Raw genomic sequence first — 18,850 nt, forward strand, 5'->3', positions numbered from 1 at the left:
AAGCTGTGGGGACTCTTCCTCAACCCACCCTGCTTTCATGCAGAAATGCCACCTGCCTGCTTCATCAGAAAGGTTGGAGGAACTGGAAGATGATCTTAAAGTAAGGTTACCAGACATCGTTTCCCGGGGACAGTCACCGGATTTACAAATCAGTCCCCGTACAAAATCCATTGAAGTTGAAAAGTGTCCCCGGATTCATTGAAAAAAATCTGGTAACCTTATCTTAAAGTGTAGGATTGGGGGACTGCACTACCCCCATCACCCCTGACCTGTGAGTCTGCTGGGAGCTTTGAGTCTAGCAACATCACCTGTAAGGCTACTGGTTCCCCATCCCTGTTCAAACTCAAGGAGGATCAATTCTGCCTGCTCCCAGCAAGATTTGTAAAGGAAGCAGCTTCAACCTTCATGATAACAGAAGGCTGGAATTAGTGAAGCATGTTAGGCAAGGTGAGATTATTTTGGTGTCCGCACACACGCATAGAAGCCCATTGTTTATGATGGCTCCGTTGACATCAGTACTTTTCATAAAACCATTATTTTTAAAAAGGACTCAAACCTTCCTGACTCAAAGCTGCTCTCTTTCTCTTCCAATACACACAGAATTCATTGTTGCTAAGCTAAACCAAAACCCAGATTAATACCAAGGTCAGTTGGTATTAATAACTTTGGGGCTGTAATTTTGCATGTTCTGCTCACTTCTCTATCAGTACTCCCATTTCTTCAGACCTGCTTCCTTCAGCTGTAAAATGCTAAAAACCAAACAGTGGAGCTACAGGAGGCTGTGCCATTTTAACTGAAGCAAACTGTGCCACTTCTAAAACACCCAAACTGTTCAATAGCTCTAAGTGTTTGAATGTGGCTATGGCTTAATTAAAATCCTTTCGGAGCAGCAGCTGCCACCACCACCACAAGCGGCTTCTACATTTTTAGCTTCTTGCAATTAGGTGCCTGCCAACCTCCAGGAGTTGAAAGGAGAAAACGATACAAAATGCTCTCTCTCACACACACCATGGACTCGGGTTGCCTGAAGGCAACAGTGTGGGAATCCTCAAGAAAGTGCTGTGGAAGACAAAAATCCCTGTAGGTGCCAGAATAGTGAAATTAGCAAATGTCTGTGACTCTTGTAGGCCCTGCTGAAAGCCTGTGCACCTGTACCCCACCACTTTAAATGCCCTGACTTCACCCCAGGGCTTTGCAAGTCTTGGCCTGGAAATCTAACTTTTTTAGGCTTACTGATTATGAGGAAGCAGCCCTTCTCAAAATACACACAATAGTTCCAACTAAAAGTGTATTCATTTCTGTTCATAGGTCTTGTGCTTCTGTGGAATGGGTTAAGAACTAGGGCACAGTGCTTCAGGTGTACGGTCAGACTGCTGGCAAAATGTGAAGTTTGCCCATGATATCCAACCAGTGTTAATTATTTTCCAGATCCACAGATAGGAAATGAACGCCACACAGCATGCAGAAATAAAAAAGCAAGGGTAACATATTCAGTAATGTTGGGCTTGAGTGCACCATCTCTTCCAAGAAAGGAAGGAAGGAAGGAAGGAAGAATATGTATCTTAGTTCTCCTTGCATCTTGCATACAAAGGAAAAGTTCACTCATTGTAACCAGATGGCACAATTTTGTAGTCTCAAAATGTAGTGCAAAATGACATCTACCCTTCCAATTTGGCACCAACAGTGTAGATAGTAGTCTGTTACACCTGTTCCCCTTACCTCTGTGGTAGAAAAGTAAACACGTAAACACACACACACACAAACAATAACCCCACCCTCCAATCATGGCTACTAAGACTTTTGAGATTATATCATGGTTGCAAAGTTCTAAGCCTAGGACTCTCCGGCTAATTTACTTTTAGTCAGACTTTGAACTTGAACCTTTCGTCGCTGTTGCAAACTTTCAACTGGCTGTTATTGCAATTGCTGATAGAGCTTCATAAAGGGAAATTTCAACCCAAGTAATCTGAGTGAGGAAGTGACCGAGTTCCACACAGCTTGCTTTATGATAGCGAACAGAGAGAAAGAACGTTATTACAGGCATTTTTGTTACTGGAGTCACCTCTGGACTACGATGACTAGGCACTCCCTTGAATAATGAACAGGTTAAACAATTCCCTTTCAAAGGAAACGAGTGTGGACCCACTTACTTATCTCCACTGACTTTGCCATAAGAACACTGACCAATGCCAGGCAGGGACAAGGTTGGCAACCTTACTGGAATAAATAATGTGCTAGTGGGACTGGCACCTGCTTGCTCAGAGAAAACCAGGCCTTCATTTCTAACAATGCCGTGAACAGTAACAGGGACCCTGCAAAGCTTGCAGTGAAAAAGACAAAAACTCTACTCCAGGCACCCCCAAACTTCGGCCCTCCAGATGTTTTGGACTACAATTCCAATCATCCCTGACCACTGGTCCTGTTAGCTAGGGATCATGGGAGTTGTAGGCCAAAAAACATCTGGAGGGCCGCAGTTTGGGGATGCCTGCTCTACTCCTTTTCTGTTACTATTAGTTTCACCAGCAAACAATTTGAATCACACCTATTTTCCATACAGAAGATGTAACAATGCTTCTTTATGCCGCTGCTGCAATAGGATTTTCATCTTATGGAAAGGTGAGCGGCCTTGACCCAGTCACTCCTTGGCTGAAGAAGGCAGGGTCAGGAGCAGAGCTCAGTGTTCCTGTGCCAGGTTTTTTTTAAAAAAAAATTAAGAGGGGAAAATACACAGTGAGAAGGTCCTCTGTAGCCAACCCAAGGAAGAAGGCTCTTGAAATGCACCCCCTCAGCCTGATTTGCCTTGAAGCATGATCAGAGTAAAGCCTGCTCCTGCAGAAGTCTCCCCAGCAACACTTAAGCAGTTTTCAGTTTCTGGTGATCACATGTAAACACAGCAACCCCATAACAAATGAAGTAAAACAAGGGTTATTTTTCATTTTCTTTTGGAATGACAAGGTGAGGCCATCCTAGACTTCCACAAATTGCAAAAAGCAGCCTGAGGGGTGGCTTATTTAAGAGCAGATGAGCCATCACAGGGAGAGCCAGCAGCTGGTTATCTCAGGTGGCCAACAGAGATCAAACTTATTCAGGTGGAGAAGGTGCCTCACAGAGAACAATCTCCAAATGGAAAAGCTTCATGGAGGTGCCTTGGGATGTTCGGACACAGCACCCTCCAAAAACCCCCCACAACTGGATAAAATTAGCCAAGCAGAAATTCTGACACTGCGAACCATTAACCACATTATGTACACTCCTTTCACCTTGAAGGGAGGGAAAGCAACACACTCCCCCAAGGGGAGGTGGGAGGTGTAAGAGATTTAATAAGCACTGAAATGGATGATAATGCTCACAAGCAAGCTGCAGCTGTACTGACCCTTTCTGCACACTGTAAATCACCCATAGCAGGGTGCAAAGGTTGGTGAACATACTTTGGCATGACGTTCCCCGCTCATGCACAGAAAATCCATCCGTAAGAAAACCTTTTCCAAAGAGTGACCAACCTGCTCTTTATTTACTCCTTTAACTCCCCCCTTCCCTGCTTGTTCAATAGATTTGGGCAAACAAGCCACAGGGGCAGTTCAGGTCAGGATTGTTAATGCCCCCCCCTCCGAGGGAGGCAGCATGCCATGGCTTGAGGGGGCCAGGCACGTTCAAAGCTGCCATCAAAAGAAGCCACTTTCTTGTGCTTTTAAACTTGCAAGGTTTGTCTTTATTTTGTTCTTTATATTTTGAAAGTGAAAAGAAATAGTATCGAGTCAATTTCTTTCTTTTTTTAAATATTTGTTCTATGTATTTACAAGCCTTAAAGTTGCTCTAAAGGTTCTGAAAGTATCACTAGTACTTTTTGCTGCTTCTTTTTCTTCTTCCTCCAGGATAGCACTGTTTTGCTTTGAGCAAGTTATTTTTCCAAGCAGTCTGGTCCACAGCCGTTTTCTCAAACGCGGTTTTCCTTCAGCTCCAAGGTTATGCTTTGTTGCTTTTGATTTTTTTAAATTGTGGAAGCAAGCTGAGAGGCAGGCGGGGAAAAAATGATGATTTTTTTCTCTTTTTTTTAAAAAAAGTTCATCTCCCTCATCCTAGTTCATTCCCAAACCCCTTTAGAATTTAATACACAGATACCGTGCTTTGAAACAAAACTGAGGTGGCTCTGAAAAGGGAGGGAAATTTATTTATCTGCTTTTTTTTGTCTATTATACAATTTGCTACAGAAACTGCAAATTTAAAAATTACACTGACATTTGCAGTTCTTAAAATAATAAATTAAAGTTCTCACTTTTTGTCTAAAGAGATTTGTTTCTTTTTAAAGTAGGAGTCCTTGTTTAAAAAGGAAAAATAAAAGAGTAAAACAGAAAATATTTTTCTATAAATAGATGTATTTTGGTTTAGTGCTCCTGCCCTCAGGTTTGAAGTGGACTTGAATTTTCAAGTACTTTTTGTCCTCCATGATCGCCTTTGCGTTTATATCGTGTTTTTTTTGTCTCCTCTCCCACTCGTGCACATGTGGGGGAAGGGGGGGCTCTGCGCGAGAATTGGCCTTGCTGCACTGTGATTGGCGAAGACGTGAAACTTTTTTTAAAAAAATACTTAAATTGTTTTTTTGTGGTTTTTTTTTTTTTGAGTTTTTTTTTGTAATTAAGTTTCAATTATCCTCCGACTCCTCTTCGGCTTCTCGTAGCCATGTGAAGAATGCCGTGACCGATTTTAATGCTACGCCTTTCCCGTTCTGTTCCGCTGGGTCTTTGCTGCTTTCCCACTTGTAGAAGGCATCCTCTGATATCACCTCCTCATCATACAGGCAATCAAAAAACATCCGTAACAAATCTATGGGGGAAGGAAAGGAAGAGGTGAACGTTCCCCCCTGGACAGGAGCCAAAGCAGAAAGGTAGGCACGGCTGGCTAGCAAGCTCAGTTCAAAATGTGAATTGCAGTGTGTTGAGCCTTCAACCCAACCCTCCTCTTACATATTTTATAAATTTACTCCGTCTGACCCCTTTCAGTACTTCCTCAATCAGGGGAGCCAATGAAACACACAATATTATTGCTCTTCAGAGCTTAGGGGGCTCTCTCAGACGCCTCTTCCAGGCGAGAGGCCTTTCTAGGGCTCCACAGTGGGTAGATTTTTGTTCAGATGGCCTGGGCTAAGCCGAAGGAACATCCTGCATCAGGGCAGGTTTAGAATCCAGGCTCCCAACACTGCAAAAAACTTTCAGATAGATAGATAATATGTGGATGATATAAAACTGAGGGGAAATTGCTATATACTTGACGTTTCCTCCATTTCTCTGGATGACAAGGGTAAGAGGACTTAAAGAGAAACTGGAAACAGAGGGCTGCATTTTTTGGTTGCTGACTGGGAGCCAAATTCAAACTCAGGATGATTTTCTGTGGCCCTTATTCAACATGAACAAAAGCAAAATGATGCACCCCAAGATAATCTAGTATAAACTGGCTTTGGGGTACCAGCAAACGGCCCTACAGCCAGTGACAACACATCATGTTCCGTCCTATTTTACATAAGCCCAATACAAGGGACCAAGGAACCAAGCCCCAAAGACCATCCTGACCTTGAGTACACTTACTCGGAGGTTGATCAAGTTTTACTATTGATGCTTGTAGTGCGTAAAGTGCTTGTAGTTCCTTCTCTGTGTCCGCGTCTAGGTACTTAAGTAAGATCGGCACTCTCTGCTTGATAACAGCAGTGTCCACTCGCAAGCTAGAACTGTCCACTAGAAAAGAGAAGAGATTCAATGTCAGCGTTTGGTTAAAAGCTAGCCAGTAAGGAGGAAGGCAGGCAACTCTTATCTATCCTCTGTCTTCACAGACAAATCTCTATTCAAGGCAAAAGGGATAGCAGCAGCAGAAATTGAACATTCTTCCAACGTCTGGACTGCTTATGCAATTGGAAAGGTTTATTTCACCAGCTCATCTTCCAAAAACTAGCAGCTTTGAAAGGAAGAGGTTGTGTCACTTCATCCTACCTCCTGCAATTTTAGGTACAAAAAAAATTATAAAAGATGGAATACATCACTACCTGTATCTGGGAACTAAAAATATTTAGGCTTGACTCTCACTGGGTGGTACCCCTTCACATGATAGGAGTGGGGTTCACATTGTGGAATGCTCTTCCATATTCTCCTCCCCCCAAATATTCCTCCCCCCAAATAGCACACAGAAAGCTAGCATGTCAGAAAGGAAAGAAACCTGACACGCTTGTTTTCTTTTTGCAGGGACTCATTAGCTCAGGCATCCCCAAACTGCGGCCCTCCAGATGTTTTGGACTACAACTCCCATGATCCCTAGCTAAGAGGACCAGTGGTCAGGGAAGATGGGAATTGTAGTCCAAAACATCTGGAGGACTGAAGTTTGGGGATGCCTGCATTAGCTGGTGTGTTAATGTTCTCCTCTCCCCTCATAGCTTTACTGAACTTCTGAAGTGGCCACAAGCATGGACTTTAGCCAACTAAATCCCCATTCAGCTGCACTACAAGAGCACAAAAAGGTTTAATGCACAGAAACTGGAAGGCAAAAAGGCAACATTCTCACTGCCACCCCTGCCTCAAATCCATGGGGGCCACTGCTGGCTAGAATTCAAAGATCTCCTCACACATACCCTCAAAATGAAGAACTGCCATTGGAACAGTTAGGAACAGTTATCACTTGATGTTTTCTAATGGAACAACTCAGGATATAAAACAACTGGTGGAAATGGTAATATGGTAGGCGATTTCTCTTCCTCCAACCATAGTATGCTTCCAAATGATATGGATTGGATCCACAGAAAAAAAGGATCTGGAGAATCCCAGAAATCCCCGGGATGGAAGACACATTAACATGACCTGTTCTGGGTGCTCATTATCTGTGTCTCATCAGTGGGACATTTCATGCAGAGCACATGCTTAAAAAGAGAATGTAGTAAAGAATTCAAATTCCATGTAAAACAGAGGAAATATATTGATGGCTTTATGTCTAAAACTTCTGGATGAACATTACTCACCTATAATAGCGGCTTTACAAACTGCTGTCATTAAAGCTCTAAGGAATGTAGGTGAACTCATCTGGCTCTCATCTAGATTAGCCTGAAATCAAGAGCATTTGCAGAAGTAAAAAAAAGCCCATGGGTTGCATCACAGCACCTCTTTCAAAGAACTCGTTGATAAAGGAATCTTATAAGCTCACTCATTCAACTGCTTCCTACCAGATCAGCTCTCCCCAAAGTTCTCCTGGGAGCAGGAGAATGGCTTATATCAGGCATCCCCAAACTGCGGCCCTCCAGCTGTTTTGGCCTACAACTCCCATGATCCCTAGCTAACGGGACCAGTGGTCGGGGAAGATGGGAATTGTAGTCCAAAGCATCTGGAGGGCCGAAGTTTGGGGATGCCTGGCTTATATTCTCTCCCCCACCTCTGCCTTTCACAGTGTTATTTATTCAGCAGGAAAAACAGTCTGCTACCGGAGAGTCACATAAAAAAGGCATTCTAGGATGGAACTCAGTGCTACAGATCAAAACCCTATGGCATCTGTAAAAGCAATAATTTCTCTCTAGCCCTACAAAATTGTGTTCTGGTGACAAGAAGCAAACCCCAGGGGCGAAACCAGACTCTGCTGAAAGTGAGGGTCAGGAAAGCAGTGTGGAGACAGGTGAGGGCTGTGGTGAAATGCTCCCAACCTTGTGATTCTGTAGGAACCAAGAGCCCACTCCTCATAGCTGCTCTTTCCAAGAACCAAGGCTGCAGGAAGTGTAATAGACAGGTTTGAATAACTGTTAACTTATTAGTGTATGGGCATAGATGGACATGGGCTTTGTACCTCTACCCAATCAAAGATTTGCTCATCATTCGCCTTGTCCTCGATAATGAGTTTCTCCAGCTGTTTGTTCAACTCTTCAGCAGAGAGCTCCTTCTTTGAAAGTGCTTCTGAGGAACTGGAACTGTCAGTCTCTGTGAAGTCCAACTTCTGCAGTGTTACAAGAGAAGAGAGAGTGGCTTTAGTTTGGCATGACATGCAGGGTCCCCCAACCACCCCAGTGAACATCCTGAAGTGGAGTTTAACCATCTATTCTTCCAAAGGTTAAAGACCTTTTGCAGTGGAGGCTGGTCCCACCTCAAGAGTCAGAAGGGGCAACATAGCATCTAGTCAATCCTGCTCCCCCTATCAGAAGTGAACAGAGTGACCAAAAGGTCAGAGTGACCCTGCTCTGGCTCCCAACTCACCTGCTCCATGAGAAAGGTGTGGACATCCTCCTCTTCAGGTAAGAAGTCTTTCCAACTGAGGCCAGCCTCCTTCCATAAGGCTGCCACTTTCTTATGGCTCTAGAACACAAAAGGAATTTGAAAAATCAAAGAGAAGAGCAGGGAGACCCAAAACAGCCACGGTGTTCAAAGCAACCTCCAACCCCACCATGAAAGTTCTTTTTCGGAGGTGAGGAGGGAACCTGGGTGAGTGCAAAGTATCACATTCAACATCCCGACTTTAGGATGTTCTTTTCCAACAGGAGGGTTCAAGCCAGTGCTGCAGTGGGGCCAACGGGATTCAGCAATCAGTGGGGCCAACAAAGTGCCACCCTTTCTAGGGTAGGGGCCTGCTCAGGTTGGGACAGCAACTGGGAACATCTCTGAATTCGAAGCATCTTCAGAATGAGGCTGTCCTTTGTGATTCCTGCTCCTGATCAACTAAAGGCAGCTTCAAAGCCTTTTCAGGCAAAATGTGAATGCAACTCACTGACTTGGGAGTCTTGGGCAGGCTTCCTGACATTTTTCATTACACTACGGATTCCCTTTGCACATCCAGATCTGCAAGTGGCCTCCTGGAACACTTACCATTTGTTTGCATAGAAGGTGCAATATTTCGGAAAACAAGATGCCAGCTCTTCCCACAGGGAGCAAGGGTTTGCTAAATTCTCTGCAATAGGAGAGAGCAAGAGAGCAGTGTAAGCTTTGCTACCTGACAGGCAACTAGCACATGGTGAAACGTCACCATGAAGGGGGGTGAGGGCTCTGGCCTTCACTAAGTTCTACTTGAATCTTCGACCACAGAAGCAACTCTGTTCTGGAGCTGGAGGGAGACCACAGCAGACAAGGTTTGACAGGCAGGATATTTGGGGAGTTGCCACCCTCTACTGGTTCAGCCCTTAAGGCAGGAGTGGCAAGCCTTTGGCCTGCTGGGAAACAGCCTGCCAGACTGTTTCTGGTAAACTGCACTCACCTGCCATCATATGAGACATCAGGTGTGGGACTAGGGCTAGTGTGGCTTAAAATAAACTCTTTAGCGTTTCTTTGCTGGAGGTAAGGCATGTCCTCACTGTACAACAGCTGAAGCACACCTTGCTCCAGACTCATAATGGGTTTACATTGAAATCTGTGAAAGCCTGTTTTAGCTGAGGTCTCTGCAAATCCCTTTGTGATCTGGGAGTGTGCCTTCAAAAAGAACCATTGCCTGACGTCATTTTAACTGGTGGGTCCTGTACACACGTCAAATTAGGCCCATGAGCGGTCCGGCAGATTTAAATCTGGCTTAACCAGGGTGTGGGAATTCACTGCCCCAAGGCAATAACAATACAGTTTGTAGCAAGCAACAGGTCTCGCATAGGTCACTGTGGTTGACTGTGGCTCGCTTATCTATGCAAGGAGTTCCAAGGGCAGCCGGTGCAAGCATCACCCCATGGCAAATGGAGAAAGAGTGCAGCTTACGTCAGAAGTTCTCTCATAGAGATTCCTCCTTCTTTCAACATAGGCGTCACCAACTCAGCCAGGTATAACCATATGTGGGGTATATCGATGGCCATGTCGTCTGCTGTCTCCAAGGTGTCTGCAAACCTAAGGAGGGAAGCAGAGTTGCTCAAGGCACATTCCATCTGGGAGGCAGCTGGTCACTCTCTGCATCCAGCCCAAATGTAACTGTTTGTAGTGAGCACCCATGAAAGAAAGAAAAAATACCCAGAGATCTTGCTTCCTTCCCTGGCAGACTACCAACCCCTTGAAAAAGTCCTGCTTGCTGAGCTTCTCCGACTGCACCAGCTGATACAGCAACTGGCCCATGTGGTCTCTGGTGATCTGACTCCGCTCCAGGGTTGACTCCACGCCCACCTGCACAAACACAGGCAGCACTCCCGGTATGCTCAGCTCCTCCACGCACTGCATCGCTTCCTGTCCAGACAATACAAAGGGAGGTTTCTCTGTAGTCCATGGGCTAAGAGACTTTCCTTGTGCAAAAGCTCCTCAGCTGACCTTAGGGAAGGTCCTTCATGCACTGATACTGTAAGATCAGTGGCCACAAAGCCAGACCTCAGAAAGGGTGGCTTTTAAATGCTTAAGCCCTCTGCCCCAAGAGAAAACTCCAATGCATGTCACGATGGGCCACAGCTCTCCTTACCTTATAATCGTTTATGTGCAAGAACTCATCAATGATCGATCTGCATTTTCTCTCTATTTCCTCTTCTGACAATGCAGGTTTTTCTTGAGCTGGGGATGTGGAAATTTCAGGCTTGGCTGTTAAGACAGTTGAATGGGCAAGGGGTGAGGGAGAGAAAGAGGCAGGAAATGTAGTAGGCTTACTTCACTGCAATGGAGTATATATCATCACCTTAGCCAGAGAGGCATTTTTCCCATGCACAATGCCATCGTCATTACAGACAAGTCCTTAGGCTGTACCCTGCCATTCTTCATAAGTCCTACATGCAGCTACACACTCAAGGATTTGTGAGGTAATTCATCCCAGACAGAGATCTGCACAAAATACCTCACTTTAGATCACCACCATTTTGACTCAGAAGGGGCAACAAATGAACGTGGATGCTATGAGCTCAAGAAAGAATTGACATAAATTAGCCCTGACCAAATCGGTCACAAAATGTTTCTGCTCATCCAGCAGGAAGGACAGCCCAGAGTTCAGAAGCCCCAACTTGGAGGAGGAAGAGCTCACCTGTTTCCTTGGCCTTGCTCCTCTCTGCCTCTGTGCTGTTCCAGTCGCTCTCCAGCCCCCCTGTCAGCTGCTTCACAGTCTCCAGCATCTCCCTCCGCTGTTCTTCCTGAGCCTGGTTGTCCAAGAGCTGCTCCTTGCTGCTGCTGACCCGCAAGAAGGTGTTGGGACGTGAGGCTGGAGAGGGGAGCAGCTTGTCGTTCTTCTCCCTGCCTGTGCTCCCCCGACTGTGGGAGCAAAGACATTTCTCAGGAAAATTCCTTATTCACTCATTGCTTGAAAAAAAAAATTAACCCCCAACTCGGCTATGTGCCAATTAGCTTTCCAGTGACTTTCAAGTGATAGTAAACACAGACATCAAGCGCTAAAAGCAGAATAGTTTTATCGGAGAGGTAATTAAATCTCTGCATTTTTCACACATTTCATTACACGTACAGCCCCCAAGAGCATGAGTTGCTGAGTTCACACACACACACACACACACACACACACACACACACACACATTGAGGGTTCGTATAGTCAGCTTAATCACATAGAACACCTCAGTCAAGACTATTATTATTATTATTATTATTATTATTATTATTATTATTATTATTAAATGAAGTGGGAGAGAAGTAGTCATGGGCGGCCTGAGACTTACCTAGTTAAGGCCCTGCGAGAGTCCAACTCTGCGGATGTGGCTGAGGCAGACACAGATGATGCGGGAGGCTGCAGTGCAGAGAATCGGTTCAAACTAGTGGCACTTGGTCGTAAGGAATCTGCAAGAGGATGTTGGGGAGAGTAACAGCTGCCTCAAGGGCTCCAGGAAACCCATCAGCCAGAGGCCCAGAAGCTTTTACACCTAGCACAAGTTTAACTGTGTCAAGTGGATGCCTTGATGATCTCTCTCAACCTTCAGGACAGAGGGTTTTTGCACTGAGGGAGAGATGGGACACCTACAGATACAAGAAACCCTTTAAAGCCTTAACTGGCTTGGGTGTCTCCTAAGAACCAAATCCTTCCCTAGAAACCAAGCCTTATGAGGAATAGTTGAGGAAGTTGGGTATGTTTAGCCTGGAAGAGACTGAGAGGACATAGCCACCTTTAAATATCTGAAGGGCAGTCAAATGGAAGTTGGATTCAGCTTGTTTTCTGCTGGATCTGAAGGACAGAACCCAAACCAATGGATTTCAAATGACAAGAAAGAATATTCTGACTAAACACCAGAAAAAACTTTTGATAGTTAGAGCTGTTCCGACAGTGGAACAGACTCCCTTGGGAGGTTCTGGACTCTCCTTCATTGGAGGTTTTTAAGCAGAGGTTGGGTGGCCATCTGTCATGGATGCTATGATAATTTGCTCTGATTTCTTGTTCCAGGCATTGATACTGAATGAAACTCAGCAATCATCCAATCAGGGCAGTGTCTTTACAGTAGAGGTGTCAGCACTGTGGTGTGGACTCCCCAAAGATATTTGCCCGGCTCCCACACTGAGCTCTTTCCAGAGCTAAGCAAAAACTGGCTCTTTCAGGGGCCTCTCTAGCTAACTTAATCAAGCTATTCTTAGCTCTTGATCAGTTTCCGACTGTAGTGCTACAGTGTATTGTCGGGCTTTCAGGCTGCTCCTCCCTCCGCCGCAGCCGCCGACAGCGGCGAAGGGGTGGGGGAGGAACAAGCAGCCCGAAAGCAGTCTTTTCGGGCCACTTGTCCCTCTGCCGCCTCTGCCGCTCGCAAGAGTCGGCGTAAGAGCTGCGGTTGGGAGAGGCACAGCGCAGTGCCTCTCCCAACCGTGTCTCCTGTGCCTGCCCCAGCGAGAGGCTGCAGCAGGACTGGTTGTTTATTAAATAGTTTAGTACAACATTTGATTCAGAATATTTTTGTCTTGTTTTCCTCCTCTAAAAACTAAGTGCATCTTATGGTCAGGTGTGTCTTATGGAGCGAAAAATACAGTAATGAACGTAAGATAGTTGTGACCATTTAACTTTGGTGGGTGTACCAAGAGGAGGGCTAGCACTGAATATGGCGTTTGCACAGCCCATTCATAATAGGAAGTAAGCCAAGACTGGAAATTCCAAAAGAGGAGAAATGACAAGGAGATATCTTTGACAAGGAACAGCAACTGCCAGCACTTTTCAGGGTGCACAGAGCAAAACCCACACTCACCAATCTCACTGGCCTTTGCTCCCCCACTGCTGCCTTTTCCCCAGCTGCCCAACTGGGCTTTAGGCACAAGCTGGATCTTATCATCTATTGTGGGCTGAAAGACACACAAACAGGAGCACAAATTAGGGAGAGCCTGCTGGGGGGATTGGAACTGCCCCACCCAATCCTGTTTCACAGAAGGAAACAAATCCTCCCGCCCTCCGGCTCACTGCCACCCTCTCTCTCACTTCCCAGTTCAAAATGTATTGATGCACAGATGGACAAACAGCTTCCTTGGAGGGCAGGGCAGCAAGAAAAACCAAGATTCCCCAGCCAGGCACACTCCAGGCATTCTGAACTACAGTTCCCACTGGCACCAGCTACTGTAGGTGTGTGAAGCTGGAGCCTGTGGGAGCTGCAGTCCAAAATGTCTGGGAGGGCACCACTTTCAGGAAGGCTGATGTTGAGGATTGGGAATGTGGAAGATGACCAACCAAAGGAGAGTTGGTCTCTCATGATTCCTCTCAGAAAGAGATCCTTCCTCCATACAAACCTTGGTGATTTTAAGGAACTTGGTGGGGTCCAGCACACGGGTATTTTTCGCCCCCTGCACCGTGTTCCAGCCACCCTCCTCTACCCTCTGAACACCTGCAAACAAAACAAACAAACAAACAAACAAGTTACTTTTTATAATCCCTAATATGGTACCTAAAGTGGTCTGGGATGAGTTGTATGTGTAAAGCGAAGCTTGGGAGCCTATGGGAATAAGGCTGCTATGTTTCCTCTGTCACATCTAGCTGAAGAGTGCATTTCAATTTGCATTTCTGCCTAAGCAACTGTGTGGCAGGTTTTTTTAAAAAAATTATTTGTGCAGTTTCACCATTCGCTTATTCTGTGCAATGGTCCATGCACACGCTAGTAGAACAAATGGCAGGAGGTAGCTCCCCACTGGAGTTGGTGGTGCTTAACAATATATATTGGGGCATATAGGCAAACTCTATAATCTAGACACCAGAGGCAATTCTCATGACATGGACCCTTGTTCCTCTCTCCTCCTGGTCAAGCATCACATGGGAATTCTGGGAACTTACCAGGCCTCCTCTTCTCTTTGGTCATTAGTTGCTGGACTTTCCGCTGCTCCTCCTGTTCTTCAATTTTTGCTTCTTTATGGATCTGCTCTATTGTCTTGGGGCCTTGATCTGCCCTCCGTGAGACCCAGTTACACTGTGGAAGACAGGAAAGCAAGGACGGATGAGGCCTCCTTTCTCCCCGGCAGACTGTGGGGTAGTTGTGGTTGATGCAGACGGAGGAAGCGGGATATTCTACTGAGGGGAAAACTGCTCGCAAGCTCCTTCCACAAGTGTGACACAAGTCGACTGTAATACCACAGCTACCCCATGACAGCAGCCCATGATGCAGGAGACAGTAGCTCCACTGCCCATCATCACAAGATGGTCTCTGGCAGCCCTTTAAAAAACCAAGAACTACCCTCTCAGGGTAAGACTAGGAGCCAGGTGAGGGCAGTACCTTTTCTCTTGTGGACAATTAGGTACTCATCTGCTTCCCTTGCCGGACACGTACCTGCCTGAGGTCTATGACATCTTGAAGCATGAATCGTATTCTGGAAGAGGTTTTCCTCTCTTTGACTATCTTTTCCATTTGATTGAAATACTGGTCCATTCGAGGCTAGAGGAAACACAGATGCTCTCACCATATTTCACAGGAACATGAAAAATTGCCTTACAGAGGGGGATGGGGAAGGGGATCCTTCCCAGCCTCTCTTGGGAAACCTTTCAGGGGCTGGAGCAATGAGGGTGACTCTTACCTTTGGACAGGGGCTAATCCCAGCCAGGCAAAAGTAAAGAGGTTTCTACACAGAAATATATAAAAGTCACCCACCCGCCTCTGCACTTTCCAAGTGGCCTCACATTCCATCCACTCCAGGCGGGTATGAAGCAGGGCCAGTAAGGGCTATGGATCTAGCTTTTCTGAACACTAAGTTCTTTTCAGAACCAAAGAAGATGGATTTGGGTGTTCACTCTTCCCTGATGGCACAAGGGGCAAAGCAACCCCACTGCCCCATCTTCTAGGGGAAAGCACGAGCGCCACTTAGCAGCCCACAGAAAAGGCTACAGCCGCCAAGGGTCTCAATGTGGGTGCCAGGTTCTTCTAACCTTGGCTTTCTCAAAGTCCAAGTCTTTGCCAATGGTAGTCAAGAGGCGGCAGAGGCACTCAAGGGACTCCTCATCATGGTTCTTCAGCAGCTTCACCACACAGTCGTGCATGATGGCCTCTGTCAGCATCTTCAGCTTGAAGAGCTCCCCAATGAACTTTATGTTGCCAATGGAGCGCCGCCGGGCCTTGTCCTTGGCTTCTTCCAGTTCGTCGTGGAGCCGCGTCCTCTCCTCTGGCTGAGGGGCAGAGAAGGAAGGGGTGGTGAGAAAGGGGTGCCTGCCACACCACAAGCCCATGGCCTCGCTTCCCAGGCCAGCAACACCACAGGACTCCCATGTCTTGGGCTCCCTGCTCCTGGGAGCACACAGAGGGTGCTCCGCAGAAACTCACCATTGCGGCAGCTTCCATCTCCTTCTGCTTCTTCTCAAAGACATCGTCATCAGCTTTGTCCTTTTCAAATTCCTTCTGGCAACGATTCAGGAGTAGCTTCCGGAAGTTGACAAAGCTCCCGGGCTTATCCGCCATGGGCACCTTCAGCTGTGTGCAGCACGTGTCGAAAGGGCCAAGGAGGAGGAAGGTGAGCACAACACAGGCAAAACAGGGAACTCTCATCACTTGCTGCATTCCTAACCAGCATTTTATTTACAAAAATATTTACGGGCCATTATTCATAGAAACATCTTAGAGCAAACAGGCTGGCTCACAGCATTCATATTGAAAACAACACAGTAATAGACAGTGGAACCTCGGTTTATGAACACCTCGGTTTACGAATTTTCAGTTTACGAACGCCGCAGACCCATCTGGAACGGATTCACTTTCCATTACTTTCAATGGGAAAGTTCGCTTCAGTTTATGAACGCTTCAGTTTATGAATAGACTTCCAGAACCAATTAGACCCATGCTTCAGGTTAAGTACGCTTCAGGTTGAGTACTCCGCGGACCCGTCTGGAACGGATTAATCCACTTTCCATTACTTCCAATTGGAAAGTTCGCTTCAGTTTATGAACGCTTCAGTTTAAGTACTCCGCGGACCGCCTGGAACAGATTAATCCACTTTCCATTACTTTCAATGGGAAAGTTCACTTCAGTTTATGAACGCTTCAGTTTATGAACAGACTTCCGGAACCAATTGTGTTCATAAACCGAGGTACCACTGTGTATATATACATATAAACACACACACACACACAGTGGTACCTCCAGTTACAAACTTAATTCGTTCCGGAGGTCTGTTCTTAACCTGAAGCTGTTCTTAACTAGAGGCGTGCTTTCACTAATGGGGCTTCTTGCTGCCGCTGCACCAACACACAATTTCCATTCTCATCCTGGAGCAAAGTTCTCAACTCGAGGTAACTCTTCCAGGTTAGCGGAGTTTGTAACCTGAAGCATTTGTAACCTGAGGTGTTTGTAACTCGAGGTACCACTGTGTAAACTTTTAACATCAAAGGTGAACTATTATGGAAAGATGCTATTATTGCCTGCATAAGCCTGGTTCAGATAAGCATCTTCAGGACAACCTCCCCATAAAACCCCTTTTCATTCTGGTGTCAAAAAGGCAGCAGATGATAGACCAGTGCAAACTCTTTGTCAATTCAGCCCAGTATTGTCTACCCTGAATGGCAGAGTATATCCTGAGACTCAGGCCAATAAGGTCCTTTTCAAATCATCCTTTTAGCAGCAGATGGCAGGAATCAAATCTGGGATAACCTGCATGTTAAGCAGGAGCTCTGCCCATGCCCCCGCTCCCACTGGGTATTTTCCTCTTCCAACTTCCCACACCACACTTACCGTGACGAGACACCTGCACATGTTTGCATAGGCCACAGAGAAGCTGGGTTCATCAATGGCTTTCTCGAACACAAGGTCAATGACGCCTTTCAACCTCTCTTCCGTGTCCACAGTTAGATCAGTCACTTGCTTCATCAGTTGATTGAACATCTGCGGTGTCAACTTATTCAAGATGCTTCGGACCTTGCGGAATAGCTCCTGAAGGGAAAATGCAGGTGTTAAGGTGCAAAACTCAAATGAGGCAAAAGGCCTAGGAGAGCAATGGCCCAAGATAGCTGCTTTCAGTACCCAGTCATGGATGCTTCATTGCGTCATATGCCCAAACCATCCCTGGTCAGCTTGAACAGCTCCACCCGTGTTCATAGCAACTCCAGGAGGAAAGGGGAGGACAGGCAGACAGGGAAGTTCAGACACAGCCAGGTTGAAACAACCAGACTCCACAGCAGCAAAAGCTTTGTACAGTGGCAGCTCAGAACGCAAAGATATTCTACACAGGAATTCTGTTCTCTGTGGGATCCCCCTTCTTTCCCCTCCCAAGGAAAGGCAGAAACAGTCAAGTAGATAACATAGACAAAATACACCTGCCAGAGAGGTAGTAGGTTGTCTGGTATCCTCACTTGTCCTTCCAAGCCAGGGAGGTCCAACTTTTCATATCAAGTGGGTCGCAATCGTATTTCAACAAGGAACCCGCATGTTGTGGGGAGGGGAGGAGCGAGGCCAAAATTTGTGCTGCCTTCCCATAGCTGGGTGAGTCTCTCCCATCCCCTTCCAAAGCAGGAAAGCACTAACTAGGCTCGGGGAAGAAGGTGGCAGAACTCTAGGACCCTGTCAGAGCTCCCCCTCCAAAGCCCAGCACATCACTTACTCAGCTTGGGAAGGCAGCACAAGGGCTGGGGAGGTGGGGGTGTCAAATGTTGCCATATGCAGCCTTTGGGCTGCACATTGGACCACCCTGTTCTTAGCTATGCAAATCACGCTACAGCTAAGGGTGGGTGTTAAAGTTGGGAGAAGGGCCAGCCCCTTGGCAGCCCAGCTAGGAGGCTCATGTTCTTGCCTCACCTGGGTTTTGATGCTCTCAGAGTCTTCCGCTTGCGTTTCACGTTTCAGACTCGGCTTCCAGGCATTCTCAGCTTTCTTCAGGTGTACATCCTCTTTGACACAAACCGTGATGATCTTCCTGGGCTCCCGCCTCTGGCCTGGCTGAGATCTCCGCTGTCCAACGTTTAACAGCTAAGAGAAAAACCAGTCCCTTGAATGTGAAGTCCCTTTTAACACAAAAGGCTCAAACAACACATACGTTCAGCATCAAAGCAACCCTGCTCTGCCAACACTAGCATCTACTTGGGAATTTATGCAGGTGAATATAGGAATGTAGCCAACTGCCTTATACAAAGTCCATCTTCAGGGTTTCAGACAGGGAAACTCTCTCAGCTCTACCTGGAGATGCCACTGAGGACTGAAGCATGGAGTTACAGACCTTTCCCACAGAGAGAATATGAACCAAGACGGAATGTTGCTGGCAAGCAGTCCCTGCCACACAAAAAAGCAGCCCCTCCTTGAGCCTGAGCCTTCCTGACCATGTTTCACTGTGGCTGTGATAAACCTCAAGTTTTCAGGATACTGCACCTTCTGAGGTACAAGAGAACCAAACGTTTAAGAAGGGCAAGGTAGGAGGAAAAAAGAGAAAGAGTGGTTTCTTTTTTTTAAAGGTGCTGGAGAACACTCTTCCCCCTGCTGTCTGGCAAATGAGCACAACAGCCCCAATCCTGCAACACGAGGTCCATATCCAAGCAAATCATCAGGACTTTGCCTGAGAGGCACACCAGAATGCACAGGCCAGCGTGAT

The 18,850-nt window shown here is 46.4% G+C and overlaps 1 protein-coding gene across 21 annotated transcripts in view; it reads right to left on the reverse strand.

Moving 5' to 3' along the window:
- Nucleotides 1-3,487: 3,487 nt before the first annotated feature.
- The window catches only part of EIF4G3 (eukaryotic translation initiation factor 4 gamma 3), a 76,800-nt gene continuing 61,437 nt past the window's right edge, over nt 3,488-18,850 (reverse strand). For all 21 annotated transcript variants that reach the window (XM_060276306.2, XM_060276300.2, XM_060276298.2 and 18 more), the window contains 19 exons: nt 18,064-18,234; nt 17,005-17,202; nt 15,604-15,750; nt 15,213-15,449; nt 14,620-14,724; nt 14,130-14,262; nt 13,592-13,686; nt 13,060-13,153; nt 11,560-11,677; nt 10,918-11,141; nt 10,369-10,484; nt 9,970-10,142; nt 9,687-9,812; nt 8,817-8,898; nt 8,211-8,309; nt 7,807-7,953; nt 6,995-7,076; nt 5,580-5,726; nt 3,488-4,821 (listed from right to left, as the gene is read on the reverse strand). In XM_060276306.2, coding sequence (XP_060132289.1) covers nt 4,640-4,821; nt 5,580-5,726; nt 6,995-7,076; nt 7,807-7,953; nt 8,211-8,309; nt 8,817-8,898; nt 9,687-9,812; nt 9,970-10,142; nt 10,369-10,484; nt 10,918-11,141; nt 11,560-11,677; nt 13,060-13,153; nt 13,592-13,686; nt 14,130-14,262; nt 14,620-14,724; nt 15,213-15,449; nt 15,604-15,750; nt 17,005-17,202; nt 18,064-18,234 — 2,676 coding nt within the window. In that variant the 3' untranslated portion in view covers nt 3,488-4,639. The remainder of the gene's footprint in view (nt 4,822-5,579; nt 5,727-6,994; nt 7,077-7,806; nt 7,954-8,210; nt 8,310-8,816; nt 8,899-9,686; nt 9,813-9,969; nt 10,143-10,368; nt 10,485-10,917; nt 11,142-11,559; nt 11,678-13,059; nt 13,154-13,591; nt 13,687-14,129; nt 14,263-14,619; nt 14,725-15,212; nt 15,450-15,603; nt 15,751-17,004; nt 17,203-18,063; nt 18,235-18,850) is intronic.

This window comes from Zootoca vivipara, chromosome 6 (genome assembly GCF_965207765.1).
Source record: "Zootoca vivipara chromosome 6, rZooViv2.hap1.1, whole genome shotgun sequence".
Taxonomy (NCBI): Eukaryota; Metazoa; Chordata; class Lepidosauria; order Squamata; family Lacertidae; genus Zootoca; species Zootoca vivipara.